General features: G+C 42.5%; 2 protein-coding genes across 5 annotated transcripts in view; both read left to right on the top strand.

The window, feature by feature from the left end:
- Window positions 1-10,598, top strand: part of magixb (MAGI family member, X-linked b) — a 50,859-nt gene extending 40,261 nt beyond the window's left edge. For 2 of the 3 annotated variants that reach the window (XM_084917090.1, XM_084917089.1), the window contains exons 13-17: window positions 2,566-2,766; window positions 2,863-2,939; window positions 3,061-3,207; window positions 5,851-5,989; window positions 6,858-10,598. In XM_084917090.1, coding sequence (XP_084773216.1) covers window positions 2,566-2,766; window positions 2,863-2,939; window positions 3,061-3,207; window positions 5,851-5,989; window positions 6,858-7,879 — 1,586 coding nt within the window. In that variant the 3' untranslated portion in view covers window positions 7,880-10,598. Of the gene's footprint in view, window positions 1-2,565; window positions 2,767-2,862; window positions 2,940-3,060; window positions 3,208-5,850; window positions 5,990-6,354; window positions 6,459-6,857 lie in introns of all 3 variants that reach the window. The other variant, XM_084917091.1, reaches the window with a different exon arrangement.
- Window positions 10,599-12,892: 2,294 nt separating this feature from the next.
- Window positions 12,893-17,502, top strand: part of iqsec2b (IQ motif and Sec7 domain ArfGEF 2b) — a 29,807-nt gene continuing 25,197 nt past the window's right edge. For both annotated transcript variants that reach the window (XM_084917088.1, XM_084917087.1), the window contains exon 1: window positions 12,893-14,731. In XM_084917088.1, coding sequence (XP_084773214.1) covers window positions 14,271-14,731 — 461 coding nt within the window. In that variant the 5' untranslated portion in view covers window positions 12,893-14,270. The remainder of the gene's footprint in view (window positions 14,732-17,502) is intronic.

The raw sequence follows: 17,502 nt of genomic DNA, 5'->3' as shown, positions 1-17,502 counted from the left end.
CCCGCTCTCTCCATCACTCTACAAATGCTACACTGAATGTTTCCCTCGCCGAGGAGCAACAGAAGCGACAGCAAACCTGTGTTTTCGCTCCTGTCGACCGCTGCATGTGAATCTGCTTGACACAGATTTTTTTTTTTTTTTTATCCTTTTGTTTGTTTTCCTGTGCATGCGAATCAGAGAGCCATGCTGGAGAGACTACAGTCTGCTTTGAGAACTGTGAAGGAGTCCAAACGTAATTATTTGCTCCACTTCTTCTTGTGTGTTTGGCAGAAATGAGGTTGGTCTTGTTTTGGTGCAGTGTTTCACATTCAGCTTTGTAGGTGAGGTAGTAGTGTTAAATACTGCGTTCTGTTCTCTAAAGTTTGCTCAGCCAGATGTGTTGACGGTGTGAAAGTCAGAACCACATGCTCACACGTTCGAGGTGTCAGATGCTTGATCAAAAGGATGCTGCAAGAGATGCGTTGTATGGTTGATTTTGCAGTTATGATGATGCAGCCTTTGTGATTGAAGCAACAGCTGATGAAAGGAAATCTTGTTGTTATTTTAAGCCCAGTCAGGTGTAAAACGGCACAAGACATAACGAGCATTTGTGGTAGTTCGATTGTAGCGATGATGTTCAGCATTAACTAACTGGCAGAGACACTACCATGTGAGTGATCCTGCTGAAAACCAGCAGCACCCCCCCCCCCCCCCCCCCCCCCGGTGTACAACATGTAGTATACATCCGCAGGCTGCTGTAGCGATGTCCACGCTCGCCGCCTCATCTGGGGTCCAGAGAGGGGAGGGGGGCTGCTCGACTCCTGAGCGGTAATCAGTGCAGCACGTCAGAGGTTGGCTGGCTGCTGGGCATACCGCAGTGGGATTACTGTGGACAGGAGAACATGGAGAGCCAGAGGAAAAGACACTACGATATAATGCAGTCCGTTCAGATGCATGTGTGTGTGTAGCTTGTGTGTCTGTTTGTGCATTTGTGGCTGAGTGCATCTGTCCTCATCTTTTTGCATGTGAGTCACTGTGTGTCTGTGTGTGTGTGTGTGTGTGAGATTCTTAACATGTGTCTGTGCATTTCTACAATGCTGCCGTGTGCGTGTGAGCATCGCTGTTGCATGTGTATTCATGTGTTTAGCCACTGTTGATGTATTATGCATGATAAGAAGACTATTTGCAAAGCTGCCTTGGCTTTGATTTGACCTGATTGCTGTTTCCGCCTGGGTCACCCAGATTAGGCCCAGATTGGACTCGTGTCTCTGGGCTCTGATTTAGAGGCTGAACCTTGTAACTGAATCATGATTCCAATGTGACATGCTCCTCATCTCATACGACATACTCCTACCCCCAAGAATACAATTTTAATCTGTTAACGAAGCATTTCATTTTGCTCTTTAAATCACTCTAAACATGCTATTTCGGTACCAGAGGGACATGGGCAGAATTGAGCGTCATGTACCTCAGCTGAATAACAGTTTCAAAATGTTTATGCTGCCTGATGGGTTACATAAGGCCACTGGCAAGACTCTAGAAGGGCCAGCTGCCACTAAAGCTCTGCATTCCCTCAAAGTGGGGTCAGGGAAAGCCTAATAGGGAGTTTATTAAAACACAAAAAGAGAAATAAGAGATACAGCAGACAGAAACAGCTGTCCAGCTAAAAAATGTAAGCTTTTTAGTTGGTGCAGGAGATTAAAGGAAGCAAATTTATTGTTAGGCTGCTGAATAGTTTTCTCATCAGCCTCAGATTCTGACCATTTTAGCTTAATTGCATGTGATCTCTTCATACAGACAATAAGACAAATGGAGTTCATTATACATGAAGCTAACGGTCCGGTCCTCGCCTTCCACAACACACTTGTGTATTATCTGTAACCTCAGTTTTACACTGTGTCTTATAGCTGATGAGGGTGAGAAGAGTCGTTTTCCCACATCGAGGAGAAAAATATTCGATGGTGCTTGCACGAAAAATAAAAGTACTGCTGTGTGTGTTTTCTAAGCCGGTGGCATACTAATGCACACAAGCTACAATTTGAGGGGGATCTTGGATGTGCTGAGCATAAGAATCACTGGTGCTGGGTAAACAGATATCTAAAGATCTAAAGTTTGTTGTTATGTGCGGTTTGACAGATTTGGGTTGGAAAAACATATTGCCGGAAAGATTGCGTTCCATGACAGTTTATTCTTGAGGGGGAAGATGCATTGTTGGACAGCTGAAAAACTGTTTGCGGCGTGTCAGTGGTTAGAGAGGTAGGTTGATAGATGGGAATATGAGGGAGAAGAGGAGAGTGTTTGAAGGAGATAGTGGGGAAAGGAGGGACTAGGTAGGCTCCTTTAAGGAAGTAATTCATAAAATAGCCTGTCAAGAATGACCCGAAGCTAAATTATAGCTTGTTTTAGGATTTCTGGCACATGCGCTGATGAGCTAAAGCTTCCTGTTTTTATAATTATCTACTTATGACTCCACTTATTACTCTCAGCCTTCAGTTAAGAGGAAACTTTTTAGGCCTGATGGAATCTCGTGTTCCAGCCTCATCTACTTTAATGCGCTAATAACTGTTTTATTCTGTCCTATTTCAGCTGCTTCTCTTCTGCCCCACCGGTTTGTGACGGTCCGTCGTGGCAGTCCTGCGGCAAAGAGCGGTCAGATCCGGCCCGGGGATCGTTTAGAGGCTGTAGAGGGACGCTCGGTGGTGACTCTGCCTCATCGGGAGCTCGCTCAGATACTTCGCCGGGCAGGAAATACTCTACGTCTTACCATTGTCCCGCGTTCCAGCACCTGTAGGCATTCACATAAGCATCCAAACATACACATATGCCACAGTGCAAAGCTTGGCTCTTATTTCACAATCAGACCTTAATCACTATCTTTTGCAGACTCTGCAAACCTTCCGGAAACTGCTGACTATGACTCTGGTCACAGAAACCGAAAGGGACAGAGGTCACGTCCAAAGGTGAGGGAAGCACATTCAATCACGTGTACCTAACGGGCACTGAAATTCCTACATCGATTGTGGCTGTTATTAACTGCCAGTGTATAATATTTACCTAAACTTCTTTATCTGTGTGTCCCAGCGGGACTCCAGGTATTACAGTGTGGATCTGGATCGCGGCCCCTCAGGATTCGGCTTCAGCCTCCGAGGAGGAAGTGAGTACAACATGGGCCTCTACGTTCTGGGACTGATGGAGGGAGGGCCTGCATCACGGAGCCAAAAAATGCAGGCGAGTCTGTTTCCTATGTGCATTTCAGCTTGTTTACACAATATATAATGAATGCATTGAAGTTCTTTGAGTTTTGCTTTTATTTTTTCAGCAAAATCTACAGAGTCGTGTAGTCGAGGGTTGTGATTTAATAATCCATGTTGAAACACTCTTCCCTGACCTCAAGGTCAAGGAAAAATGTGAAGGGGAATTCACATTTTTCATGTTTTTCCTAAGTGAGAAATTAGGAAAAGACAACCATAGTGCTTAAAGAATCAGTTTTAATTTATAAAAGGCTGCTAAATTAGCCCAAACTGGACATTGTTGATTTGAGTCTCCTATGTTGAAAAAGAGCCATGTTTTTCCTCACCCTTCTCTGTGGCATGTCTGACGCACTACATGGCAAAAGCAGGGATGGACATTTCATAACATGTGTATTTTTCTTCCTCTACTCCCCCACAGTTTTGTTGGAGTCTCTGTCCTCATACCGGACATAACGAAAATGGTCTCTGTGGTCTTCTCTGACTACTAAACAATAAAACACCTTCTTGCACATTTCCATTGATGGCTATGGTATCTTTTTGAAACCTCTGAAAAGATTTGAACAAAATGTTCAAATCTAGTCCCTTCCCTTCCTCCAAGGGTGGTGCCAGCTCAACTTTGCCATTCTCTCAAACACTGAGCAACAACAGGTATCTGTGCTCACAGTCATTTCTCTTTTCTTCACTGTCAAAAGCAATATGCTTCCTGAAAAGAATTACACAGATGTTTACTAAATCCAATTTGGGGCTATACTGGGTGGCATCAAATACTGAAGAGCTAATAGAAGCCTTTCAGATGCTAAAATCCAACTTGAACTCCCAGCCCTGGGTCCAGAACCACAGAGGCTCAATTAGGCTCTGCTTTGAGCTATTCTCAAACTGGAGGAAACTCTGCAGTGCTTCAGCCAGGCTGATTCATGTCAGCATCATTAAGGAAAATTCTTACAGTGCAAAATGCAGAGGCTGGAAATGTTTCAAACAGATGCCAAACACAACTGAGCTCTCGCAAGAAAGTTGTGATTATTCCATCTGTGTAACATGATGTCTTTAAAGAGTTCAGACATCTCGAGGAGGGAAAGATGTTTAACAAGCAAAACCTGCTCAAGAAGCAAAATCCTTCGCATTTCGTGTATCATTTGCAGACCTCTCAAGTGAACATACTCTGATCGTCCCACACATCACAATGCCACACTGCTTGTGAGATTCTATCATGACAAAGTATCTCAGTAAGGACATAATATAATGGAGGCAGCAGTCCAAGCAGCTGGATGCTGGGTTTTTGGCAGAAAATGCTTTATGTCCTCTGTTATCCGCAAGTCTGTTATTTGTCGCAAGTTACGTGGGAGAAGACTAGAGGATGGCATCAATGTAGGCCTTGATGTGTTTAAATCCTGGACAATTATTAATGTACATGTTCTCCGAAAGGTGGGAGTGCTGACAGCAAGCATTGGACAGTACTCGTTACCTGGATGTCAACCAGAGCTGTGCACATCGAGCCGATTGAATTAATCAGCTCAGCGGTCATCAAAACTCGCAACAGCCAACATTTTTGCAAATTGGAAGTGAAGATTATAAAGGAAAGAACTTTCAGGTTATTTTTTTTATTTAATTGTAGGACAGAATTATCTGTTTTTCTTTCAGAAAGGATGATCCAGTGTATCCTGTGCTAGAAGATGAAATAAATTAAGCAACTTTGCTTTGCTAGTACAGCAGCCATTCCCAAGTAAACACTGCAAAGACTGTGGCCAATTTCCAGATCTGCAAACCTGTAATCAAACCTGTAATAACACAAGCCTGAGATGAAAGATTTTCTCACTCAGTCTTGTTGAGATTTATTCTCCATTGACAGTCAATTTTGTAAACTGTAATTTTGTACATTCGAAAATTGAAAAATGAAGGTTTTTTGAACTACTTATTGTGTTTCCATAGTGTAGTAGCTCTCAGATTCGCCTAAAAATGTGAAAAGATCTCCCGGTTCAAAAGCCCAGGGAGGCTTGTGGTGTAAAATCTGTAAAAGGTAAATATGTGGCAAAACTAAAGAGAGAAGAGAAGCAGCCGAAGTACCTGTCTGCCTGCCACTCCTATTCATAACAGCCCCACAGATACTTCCAGGCCATATCACTCAGAACCAGTTAAACTATTATTCCTACTACATACTTCTAAATAGAAACCATATAAAACATGTGCGTGTAATCTTTTCTGTTAGCTAAAATGTGTTTGGATGGTATTTCCTGAAAAGTCTGAAGGGGAGGCCTTGACATTAAAGTCTATATGACTATAAGAGTTTGCATGTTCTGCCCATGTCTGGGTGGGTTCTCTCTGGATACTCTGGCTTCTTCCCGCAGTCCAAAGACATGCAGTGTGTACCCCACCTCTCATCCTATGGTAGGTGGGTTAGGCTCCATCCCCCCGGCGACTGTAATGAGGATAAATGGAAAAGAATGGATGGATGACTTTTAAGTATTTATCAATGGAATTATGAAATTATTATATGAGAAACAATCTAAGACATTTAACATTAACATTTAATAGTTGAAAATAAAGGATAAAAATTTCAGACTCTGGTGATTAAAATGATTGAGCTCCAGTTTGTAAAGTGGTGAAATGATGTGTGTGGCTACAGGTGAGCGATCAGCTTGTGGAGATAAACGGGAACAGTACAGCCGGGATGACCCACAGCCAGGCCGTCGAGCAGATCCGCAGAGGAGGCCACCGCATCCACCTGGTCCTCAAGAGAGGAAATGGCTATGTGCCTGATTATGGTAAGGCAGCGTGGGAACATTTTAATTTTAAGAGTGGCAATACATGATAGCAAAAGAGAAATTTGAGAGTGAACCATGGGCAACCTCATAGCTTTTGCATGTTATATGTCTGCTATGGGTGTGTTTCCTGTTTTTCTATGGGACTGATTCTAACTAAAATGCTCTCTACTTTTTTAACATTTTCTCTTCTGGTGTTTCCCACCTTGTAACCCATCACATCTGTGTTTTATTTGACCTTGTTTGCTTTTAACACTCCCACGCCACATTTCTCATTTGTCTGTGTTGGTTCTTCTTCCAAACACTGCTCTTCTTTCTGCTCCACTCCTTTGTTTCCTCTCCATTCCCTTTCTCTCTCTTTCTCTCAGTGGAGCTCTCCAGCTTGTCTCTATGCATGACCAACTCCAAGCTAGGCGAGCCTTGCTTCTATGTCATTGGACGGACAGAGAATACGCGGTTGGTAATGGTTCCTGTTAGTTCTCCCATTTTCTGTCTCTCTACATCTCTCTACCAAACCAGCATCGCTGTCTTCATTAAGTAAACAACAGTACTTGTACTTGATTAGCAATTAACATTGTAGCAGAGTACAACATTATGCTTTATGTCTCTCAAACCTATGCTGAAGCAGTAATTGGACAGCTTGTAATTTGCCCATACACTGAACAGTTAAACAATGAAAGTTTCACTAAAATAGAAAAGCAGCTGTGATTACACAAGCTGACCTAAGGCACCTTTCTGGATTTCAGAAGTCTTTAATAACAGATTACATAATTCTCTTTACCATAGATGCTGTCATTCCTCTTTAACTGCCTGCTCAGTCTATATCTTTTGTCTCTGCCCACCACCCTAACCCTACACAATGTCTGTCCAGGCCATGAGCACCAAATCACCTCCTCCCCCCTCCTGCATCACCCCAAGAAGCAGGGTTTGGCTGCAGTAAACTCCACCGGACGGAGGGGGCGCAGTTCACAAGAGAAGAGGAGAAGCAGGTCAAGGGGAGGCGAGAGGGATAAAGGGACGGGAAGGAGAAGAAGACATGTCTCAGGTGAAGGACAACGCTTGCGTTTACAAAGCCCCATGTCTGATCAGACAGAGAGGTTGAGGAGAGCCAGGGACAGGAGGAGGAGAGAAAAGGCTTCTCAGAGTTTACCTAGAGATGCCCTAAGGAACTATGATGATAGTGACACGGAAACGAGGGCAGAGAGGGGAAGGAAAAGAGGAAAAGGCAGGGGGAGGAGCAGGAGCAGAGAGAGGAAAAGCAGGAGCGAAGAGAGGGAGAGGATGTTAGAGAGAGAAGAGTTTATGAATCGGGACAAGCTGATGAGGGTGGGAGAAAGAAGGAAGGAGGTGGTGGAAACGTTTGAAAGTGAGAGCGAAGACAGGGAAGTCATTTTACCAATTCCAAGTCTTACCCAAAGGCTTCCCAGGCCCAAAGAAATCTGGGAGGAGGAGAGCGATGATGACTGGGGTATGGCAGCAGAGTACAGAGAACTGGGGAAAGAAGAGAAGCCAGAGACTGAGTGGGAGAGGTCCTGGGGTGATGACAGCAGAGAAAGTAAAGACACAGGGCTGAATCGGTATGAAAAAGAGGACAATGATGAACAGAGCAGCAGCGTCAAGCGGCCTTTACGAAGCGTGGGTGTGATTGATCCGGAGTCACAGAGAAAGCCCTTCTCCTTCCTCGCTTCCACACTGTCCATAGATCAGTTGGGGGATGATGAGTCAGACTCTGAAGGCAGCCACTCTGACGGAAGTGTGTCTGCTGCCAGTATCTCAACTCTTTCTTTGGTCACAACACAGCCAGGTCCTTGGTTCATGCCCAGCCAGCAGAGACTGACTCAGGTCATGAAGGAGAACAGGCAGGCGGACAGGGTGTGGGGGAAGAAGAAGTGATGTCTCTTGACTTTTAACAGGAAACTGAGCATCCATTGTAACAGATTCTGTCAGATTCACACTGTTAGACCTCTACTTGTTTTCTGCAGCTACCCCCACTACCAACTTTTTTTCTCTGAGTCACTTTGATATTTAAAGTAATATGAAGTCATATTCTTTGTGCCTTTTTACAGCTGGTCTCTGGCTGTTAATATTTTAACTTGTAAATGACACCAACAAAACAAGATTATCCCTCTCCCAACAGTGTCATTGTCTTTTTTTTCCTCCCCTTCGGCACTGTTGCCCTACTTAAGTTGCACTTTTGTCTTTTCTCACTACCACTACATTAGCAGTGTCCTCTCTCAAAGGGACAGTTCACCCTAAAATCAATTTTGGTATTTATTTCCTCCAGTTTGTAGTGCTTTTTGTCCATCTAGAATATTTTAGTGATACCTATTTCTGGTTGGTCTTCTTTTAAATGTGTATATATAGAACTAAATGGCACTCGTGTTTTTGAAAAACTCAGCAGCAGGGTCTCTTTTGAGAAATCGATACCCAGCTACTAAGAAAGAAAATGTTGGTGTAAGCAGTTTTCATGTAGGAAATGTTTTCTTTCTACAGTGCTGCACTAACCAACCATATCACTGTGTAGAAGGAGCGAGCATCTACCTGTAACAAGAAGCTTGTCCATGTGACGGAGTGCAAATGTTAAATTGTATCCCCCTTCACTTGAGTTTTAGTGTTAGGTAGCTACATTTTTCTTTTGCATGGTAGATGTAGTTCAGTAGAAGCAAAGTAGTTTCAAATTCTTGAATAATCAGGCTTAAAAACCTCTTAGTATCATTTTATTCCAACAAAGCACTACGCTGTTAGATTGCAGGATTACTTGTGGTTCTTCTAAAAGTAGAATGGAAGGCACTTTTTCACTTCTTTCCACCATCACCAGCTGCTTGCTCATAGAGAATCACCAGATTTATTTCTTAGCATTGTGAGCATCTCAGCTTACAGCGCCTTGAGGCATTTGTTGTTATGGATTCTGGAAACAGACACTGCTGCTGATTTAACAGCATAAATAGCACTGCAGGCCAGAGGAAAAACAATGCATTTGATTTTCAGTCAAGCTGTCCCTTTAAGTATCCCCTACTGTTTAAACACAACATAGAAATTCACTTATACCTCATGAAGATATTGAGCAATAATAATGCAATCAGTAATCCATATCCACTGCGCCGCATCTATCTGGCCTGAGAGGAGTCAGTGTTTGTACAGCATCCTCTTTGTGTTGCCTCAACTTGTAATCTTGTTCTGTATTTGATTGTGATAATGCAAATCCCTTTTAAAAGCCAACGGTATATTCTGTAAATATCTGTAGACAACAGAAAGCACTGTAAATACTATACTAAATGGAACCGGATTTATATTGAAATATATATATATTATAATATGTCTAAACATTTGAATATATGCAGTATATATCTAGATATTACAAACAACAGCTAACTATTCATATTATTTATTATTGTGTGATGACAAATAATGTGAGAACTAGCTTTTGTGAAGGCTAAAAATGTAAACAGACTAAGAACTATATTGTAGCCGTCCTATTTATACATGAATGTTTTGTATTATGCTGCTTGGGTGTGGATTAGAATGCTCTGTGTCGTACCCTACTTCAGAAGTTAGCAAAAGATGCCAAAATATGCATCAGGTGCGTGCATATTTCAAGTACTGTTAAATATTGTGTATGTGGGGTCAGTACAAAACCACTATCTAGATTCTAAAGAGTGCTGTGCCCATCGTGCCACGTACAGTTGCCTTGGTAACATAAACCACTTTATCCTAACCACTGATTTTTCTTACTGTGAAAACCTTTGCTCTGAGGTCTCTCATACTAGAAGTGTGTGGGCTGTTTAGTAATTTAAGTCATGCCAAAAAAAGGCCCCACAAAAATATATTTAAAAAAAATAATAATAATCTGCAGAATCTGAGCTCGGTGTTGCATCTGAGGTGACAAATTAGCACATCGTTTTCTTTTGCTCTCTTTCTTTTTTTTTTTTTTTATTCTGTTGATGGGGAAAAAACAGAAGCCAAGTTGAATGGATACTGTGAGATGTTATTTTTCTATGAAATTATCTTTTTTGATATACTCAGGTTTTCTTGATAAGCCATTAGGAGGAAAAGCTACAGTCACTTCACGCCATTTTCGTAAACACACACAATGGAGTAATGTTATTTAAATGTTAAAGCAATATTACGTTGGTTCTCTACGGTGGCATTTGGAGACACAGACTGTTACAGCTGTTATTTGTTAGCACTCCATAATCATTTAAAGGTTGATGCCATAAGTGACGTCATTCCTCCATTTGTATCCAGAGGAACAAAGCAGAGAAATAAAAAGCGTGGTGTTCCCTGTCTGTTTGCAGAAAGACATTGCAGCAGCCAAACGGACATACTGTATTCTCCATCCAACGGCCATACAGTGTTGCTAGGTAGCCTATATATATAAGACCTATATATATGTATATATATATATATGTATATGTATATATATGTATATATGTATATATATGTATATATGTATATACATGTATATATGTATATATATGTATATGTATGTATATGTATGTATATATATGTATATATATATATATGTTTGCCAATATTCTTTTTTTTTTCATTTCCTAAGTATGGCTGAACTGTAAACACACTAATAAAAGTGCAAATAAACTGCTGAACCAATTTCCTCTGGTCATGATGGTGTTCCTTTCCTCGGTCCACATAACGGACAGCAGATGGCAGCAAAAACATAGACAACAGTATATTTATGTGAAGTGGGATTTCACAAGATGAAGGTGTGTGTGAATGAGAGAGAAGGGGAAATGCAGCCTGATATTCAGATGCAATATGTGGGTGAGATGTCTGTTAATAAATCAGATGTAAGCTCTTTAACTAGTGGTGAATGAGAGCCACGAAGAGGCTGAAATCTCAGCATTTCCCGCAGATCAATCATTCATCTAGCCTTGCTAGAGCATGCATTTTGCATACAGCCTCACTCCTCAGTGGAGTATTAACTGTACAGTGAGGCAACCTCACCTGTCCAAGCTGCTGTGCAGGGAGAGAAGCGGGTGAATTTACAGAGTCTTAGCTTAGATATGAGCACTTAAGCACTGACTCTAAAAATAACAACGCTCTGAGGCCTGTCTTTCTCTCGTGTTGTCCTAAGCCGCATCCTTCTGTTCAAATCAGCTCAGATGCAAAATTGGGGGGGGAGGAAAAGAAAAAAACGGCAGTAATAACAGCGCTGCTTTCACTTCACCTGCAGGAGATTGTCTTATAGAAGTGGATTAAATCACGACTTCAAATATAGCATTTTCAATGTTATAACAGGGAGTTATTTGACACGACAGGGGCAATGTTTTACCTGCAATGTGTTGCAGTGCACTGTATTGTTTTCGTACCTGAACACCACGGATTCAGGCGCTCAACAGGGTTCCTGGAATGCGTAAAGTTACAAAGACAGAAAATTAGATTCTCGCAGTATTTTCAATATAAAATGTCTTCTTTGCGCTTCTTTGTTGAAAGCTGCATTCCTAAATTCACTATCTGACAAATGTAATAGGACCTGTGAGATCTGAGAAAAAAATTGAATGCCATTTTCTTTGTGCTGCACAGTGTGGAGGTATGAATAAAGGTGTCGCTTTTGGATAAAATGGGTCGTTAATATGCTGAAATATCCTGGTTTAGAGGTAATTAATTAGCTCTTAAGTTGCGCGCGTTTGTCTCAGAAGACTGTGAAATAATGACCAAGAATGACAGACGTATTATTTACCAGCTAGGCTAGTCATTCAGATTCCTGCAGAAAACTATTAACCGACCCAAAGAAAATGTCTTTCTCTATCTACTGCAAAGAAAGAAAACCTTTTTGAAGGCATGTGCATAATAGAAATTTGAAAGCAGCGCTCAATCATTACAGTATAACATGGTGCTGGTCTGTGTGAAGGATGTCAGATTCTCATGTCACCCTCGTAAAATTGCTTTTTACAGTTTGATCGGAAACAAACACGAATAGTCCACTGGATGTCATTTTATAGGCCACCGGCAGTGCTCCCCCTCATTTTCCTCAAACAAAGGAGCAGATACTGGTCCTTCTGCTGCGTTGAAGTCCTTCTACGTCCAGCTCTCCTTATAGAATCAGAGAATTCCTGATTATCTTTTCCACAGTCTTGAGACTTAATTTAAGCTCTCGTAAGAGTGATAGCTGAAATCAGTCTTGTCCAGTAATTTAAAGTATTTTTTTTGTATTTTTTTTTCTGTATTTATTTATTTCTATATTTATTTTGTATGTATTTTGTGCAACTTTGTTTTGTCTCATTTATACCTAAAATATTGTCTTTGTTTTCTTAGAAGACACAATAAACAGTTTTAACGTGTTTTTGTGGATATTTTGTTGACTCCATTTACATATAGGAGATTTTCACATTCACAGTCAAATCCGTCAGGAGGGACGAAGAGAGACAGGAATGTGCTGTGACCACCGTTCTTTTCCTTTTTGGGGGTTTGGCCTCAGCAGTGCACCTCTGGCACTTTCATTTCCATTACGGCAGGTGAAATGGATCCAGAATATACTTCATAAGTGGACAGTTTGAAATCCATCAAATTTACCTGACTGTGATGCGTTAATTTTTCTTTTATATTTTTTTAAGCAAAAGACAAACTTTCAGTTTACACTGTTTGGTAGCTCAACCTTTAATATATTTTTAATCAGTGCTTATTAGTTGTGGAAGTTGTGGAAATATTTAGCCATTGCACCGACTGTGTCATTTGTTTGTTGTGATCTTGTATGAAAATCAGCGCTCTGTAGCTTATACACTCAGGACACGTTAATTTATTAATTTGCGCCTTTTTTAATAATTCGTGTTTGGTTTTGCCCACAAATCAATTGATTTTCACCCAAAGTCAGTACTTTATTCTCGAGAGTTCGTCCTTTATTTTGAAAACCTTGCCCGGAAGTTAGTTACTTATTTTCGCCCGCTTGTCTGCGATGCGCTCCAGAGGAAAAGGCGCACGCAACGCTGCGGTTCAGACGCTCTAGGAGCGAAATCCTCTCTGTTTCTGCGCCACCTCACAGGAGACTCAGCGCTACTCTCCTGCATGGATTACCGACCTGCTGCCACTGAGAGTCAGATAAGTAGGAAAGGACGCTCCCTGTTCTTTTCGACCAATTTCAGATTTTTTTTTTACGCCAGCGGCAAAAACAAAAGTACAGTTTTAAGATTAGAAACAGTCATTAAGACTTTAGGACCTCAGAATCTTGCGGTTAGGTTTTAGCCTTTAAGAGGTGACAAGTTTTATCTTGAAGATCAGTATTTATGAGTGCATGACGAGGAGGTAAAGTGCATTTTTCTTGGATGAAAAGGCGAGACAGATATTGGGATCTAGTTTGATTTTTTGTTTTGTTTTGTTGTGTTTTTGTTTTGTTTTGTTTTTTAATAACGGGATGTAGTTTTGGCGAACCAAAGAGGAGGATTCGGACTTCAAGAATGAACTTCGTAAACCACCTCTACTCACTCTCTGTGCTTTAAAGACACATCAAATCATGGGTTGAAAGCGACGATGACAGACTGCGGGGATATTCAACGTGGGAAGGAGCAGATTTTTCTGTGTTATGTAATGATTGACAGCGCCTGATAATTAGTGGTAGATCAAAACTAGCGTATCCCCCCTCTCCCCCTCTCCCCCACCCCCTTTCCCCCTGTATATCGATGAAAACATAAAGTGTTTTTTGTTTTTGTTTTTTAATTAACCAAAAGCTGGTGCCAGAGCTTTTAAAGTTAATGAGCAGTGTATGTCACAGGTCAGTGGATAAATTCATATTCTACTTATTCTTTTTCTCTATCAATCATCGAAGCAAGTTCATTATCAAACTCTGAAAAGCTTAAATTACACCACACTTATGTGTGTCACTCCCTCCGCCTGGAAGTCTGCTTTTAAACATTTCTTTTTAGTAAATTAACATTAATCATGACACCCCAAACTCTTTACCTGCTACGTGTCGATTTCAAAATGACTGGGACTTCACGAACTCAGACACTCAACAGTGCCATGAACTTTTTTTTTAGCTTTAAATTCTCTTCTTGGCTTTGTGACGTTTTCAATGGCTACTAAGATGTTATAATGGTAAATTTTGCCCTCATGTTTGGGGATATGTAGTCGCTATGACATTCTCAATATCTTAATATCTTTGACTTCCTGTTTCTGAACATCTGAAGCCTATAGTTAATCTTCACCACAGCCTTTCTTGGTCCCTCCCTCCCCCCAACTCATCAGGGCTGGTGGGGAGGGTGGATCTCGGCCCCACGGGGTAGAACCTGTGGCTGGTGGTGGTCGTACCCCGAGAGGAAGGGCTCCCACCATGGATACCAGCCCAGAGAGCCCAAACCGGGCAGTGGAGTACCTCCTGGAGCTCAACAACATCATTGAGAGCCAGGCCAAGCTCCTGGAGACGCAGCGCAGGCGCATCGAGGAACTGGAGGGCCAGCTAGACCGGGTCAGCCAAGAGAACCAGGACCTGAGGCAGGAACGCAGCCCGCGTACCCCTGGAACGGACACACCCGAGCAAAACTACAACCACAACCAGCCCCTGTCCCTGCCCATCCATCATGGCAGCGGTGCTGGTGGCAGCGGTGGCAGCGGGAATGGTAGCACCTCAACAACTCAGGTGATATCTGGATCAGCTACAACTCCAGCGCCCGGCAGGGAGAGGAGGACCCACACCAGGCTGATGCGAGATCTCTCCTGCGGCTCCTCCACCACAGACCGGCTTGAACGCACTGACAGCACAGACACCAACACCAGTTCCACCTTGCGCCGAAAGTAAGTTCACCTCAAATACACGGGCCTCTTCTGCTGGCTTTATCTTCCGCCTGTAATGAATGTCAATAATCTTGTCCAAGTGGCTCTAAATTATAGTAATGACCACAGTCTGCATGATAGCTAAGTGTGGCAGAACATTCATAGGCCAACATGATGACAGGCTGTACGAAGCATCAGATAATCCTCACAGTAATGGGACTAAACCTAAGATGGGATGTGTTAATACACCACCATGAGGAAATATGCTGAGTGCTGGAGGATTATGAGTGGAGTGATAAGTGGTCAAGGTGTGTATTTCATCATGCTGTGTATGATTCTGCCTGCAGAGAGGATGATTTGTGCACTGATCTCCGTCTTAAATGTGAATCCTGTAGGAGTTGCATAGTAGTATGCTGAGGAAAACATGGGCCCAGGCAGGAGAGTCTTATTTTTTCATAAAGATCTGAACTTTCTAGGCAAGAGAAGCATTTCTGGATGAAAATCTACCCACTGTTTGCTAAAAGTGTGTTTTTCTTTTCTTCCTCGCTCTGAACTGTCGGCGGCTTGGTCTCGAAGAGAGTTTTTTTCCCCCCCAAACTCAAGGCTGACCTGAAGTTAGAGTGCTCCAAAACACAGCTTTGGCAAACAGCAAGTGCATCTGTCCTTGCTTTTACTTAACCACGCACACACCCGCACGCACACACATGCAGATAGAGTCAGCTTTTGTTCTGGAAGCATTAAGCTTTGTGAGTAGGCAGCAATTCATGTGAAAAAGCTCACTGTGAAATAAATTGTTGCAGTCTTGGTAACAGAAGCCGTTTGTTCTTGTGCATATGTATTTCTCAACATGCAATCATCTTAGCAGTTATTACTGGATTTCGCTCACTGTCTGAGTTGTTATGGTCCCAATCCTCTTATCAATGATTGACTCAGATTTGACTAAATCCCTTATCGATTAGAGTTGTCTCTGGTCCCTTCTCCTCATCCCTAGGGGCGACTTAGTCATTAGACAGAAGCACATATTAGTTATTTATGTGGGTGTTAAATGCAGTGATGAATTGCAAATGTAGATCTTGCTGATTCTCCCTTGTTAATTGCCTGTAGCCATTGTAGCTGACTTTGGATCCAGGCTCAGACAAGCGTATCATATGAAGTGCCACATTTAATAAATAGTCACCCGCACAGCAGAGCCATATTGTGCTTGTCTGGCTGTGACTCAGTCTAGCCCAAAACTGGCCTATTAGCTTAGGTCAGCGACAATACGCTTTGCTCTGATAGTGGATCAGATACAAACATGAATTTATCTATCGTCAGTGCTTGTGACACGCTAAATATGGCTCGGATCAGAGGGAGAGACAGAAGGAAGATGTGGGAGAGGAAGGGGGAGAGGAAAAGGGATGACAAGGGGGAGGAAAGTGACTGAGCGACCTTACTCAGCATGCCTCAGTCTAAAAGAGAAAAAGGTGGAACACACACACTGATTTGCCATCTGTCAATGGAGTGTGTATAAGAGGGAGGGAGAGATGAAAAGGGGAGTCTGGGCAAGGGAAGGCAAGTCTCTGAGAGCTGCCTTTGTTTATGTCCAATTAGTTTTTGGTCCTCCAGCAGGAGCCCTCCTCTCTTCCCTGTGTTTCTGTGTGGGTCACATAACCCACAATTTTGATTTCAGACAAAGAAACTGAATAAACGAATCCCCCACCCGCCTCCACTTCTATTAGCCATGCGTGCAAGAAATGCATCAAAACAAAGTCCTCTCCTCTTCTTCCTCCTAGCGGCACACCATAAACAGCTGTCCCAAATGCAACCCTGTTTCATCCTTTTCCTGCTGTTAATGGCAGTGTGAACAATGTGAGTCTGAGGCCTTGGGGTGAAATGATGTTTGACGTGAAGTCCCTTCTCCAAGAAGGGTTGAGGGCACTGCCACAGCTCGCTGTGCGGCGGTTATTTTGGGAGACTTCTGCAAATGTATTTCGTATTACCCTCCGCATGTATGTGTATGCGAACAAGTGCATGTTTATACATTACACCTGCTAGTGTAAGTGCACAAAAATGTGTGAAAGAGGGAGGAAGACAGACAATTAGTGTGACTGGAGTATAATTACCACTGGCCCAGAGGTGACAACTGCTGCTGTGCATGTGTGTGTCTCCTCGGTGTGTCTTTCCTGCGAGTGTGTATGCCCGCTTTGCAGGACATCACCTGGGATGTCCTTTATTATAAAGCTGATGCGACCCTGGTGCTGACAATAGAGCCTGTCATGTCGCGAAGATGTGGCAGTTCATTGTGTGGGTGAGAGATTGTGTCCTTGTTTATGTGCTACATGGATGTAAGTGTGCTCAAACAGCTCATAGGATGACAGGCAGGAGGTCTTGGTGACAACCCCAGTAGTGCTCATACTCAGAGCAGTTTTATTATGTAATGGCAAAAAAAAAAAAAAAGATCTGCGCTATCTTTCTTCTCTTCACTCCACTTTGACTGTCACACTGGGAGAATTCAGAAGCTCCAAAGAGCCCCATGAAGGTGCTTGAGTCTCCGTGCGTCTCTTTATTCCATCATCCCTCCATCTATCTCCCCTCTCCACACATGCCATCGACGGCATGTTCACTACTCCCTCGGAAATTGACATTAATTCCTCTGGGAGAATATGGAGAACGATAATGGCCTTTCATTTCAGAAGGAGCTCAATTTTGCTAATTTTGCGTAGCTCTACTACACATAAGCCATCCCCTTTCACAACCCCCACTCCACCCCTTCTCTCACTCTTCGTTTCTAACTCTCTCTCTCTCACATACCC

This window comes from Perissodus microlepis, chromosome 20 (genome assembly GCF_051167445.1).
Source record: "Perissodus microlepis isolate ML-2025 ecotype Zambia chromosome 20, ASM5116744v1, whole genome shotgun sequence".
NCBI classification, from domain to species: Eukaryota; Metazoa; Chordata; class Actinopteri; order Cichliformes; family Cichlidae; genus Perissodus; species Perissodus microlepis.
Note: the sequence above shows the minus strand (reverse complement) of the source record. Positions and strands in the feature narration are given on the sequence as shown.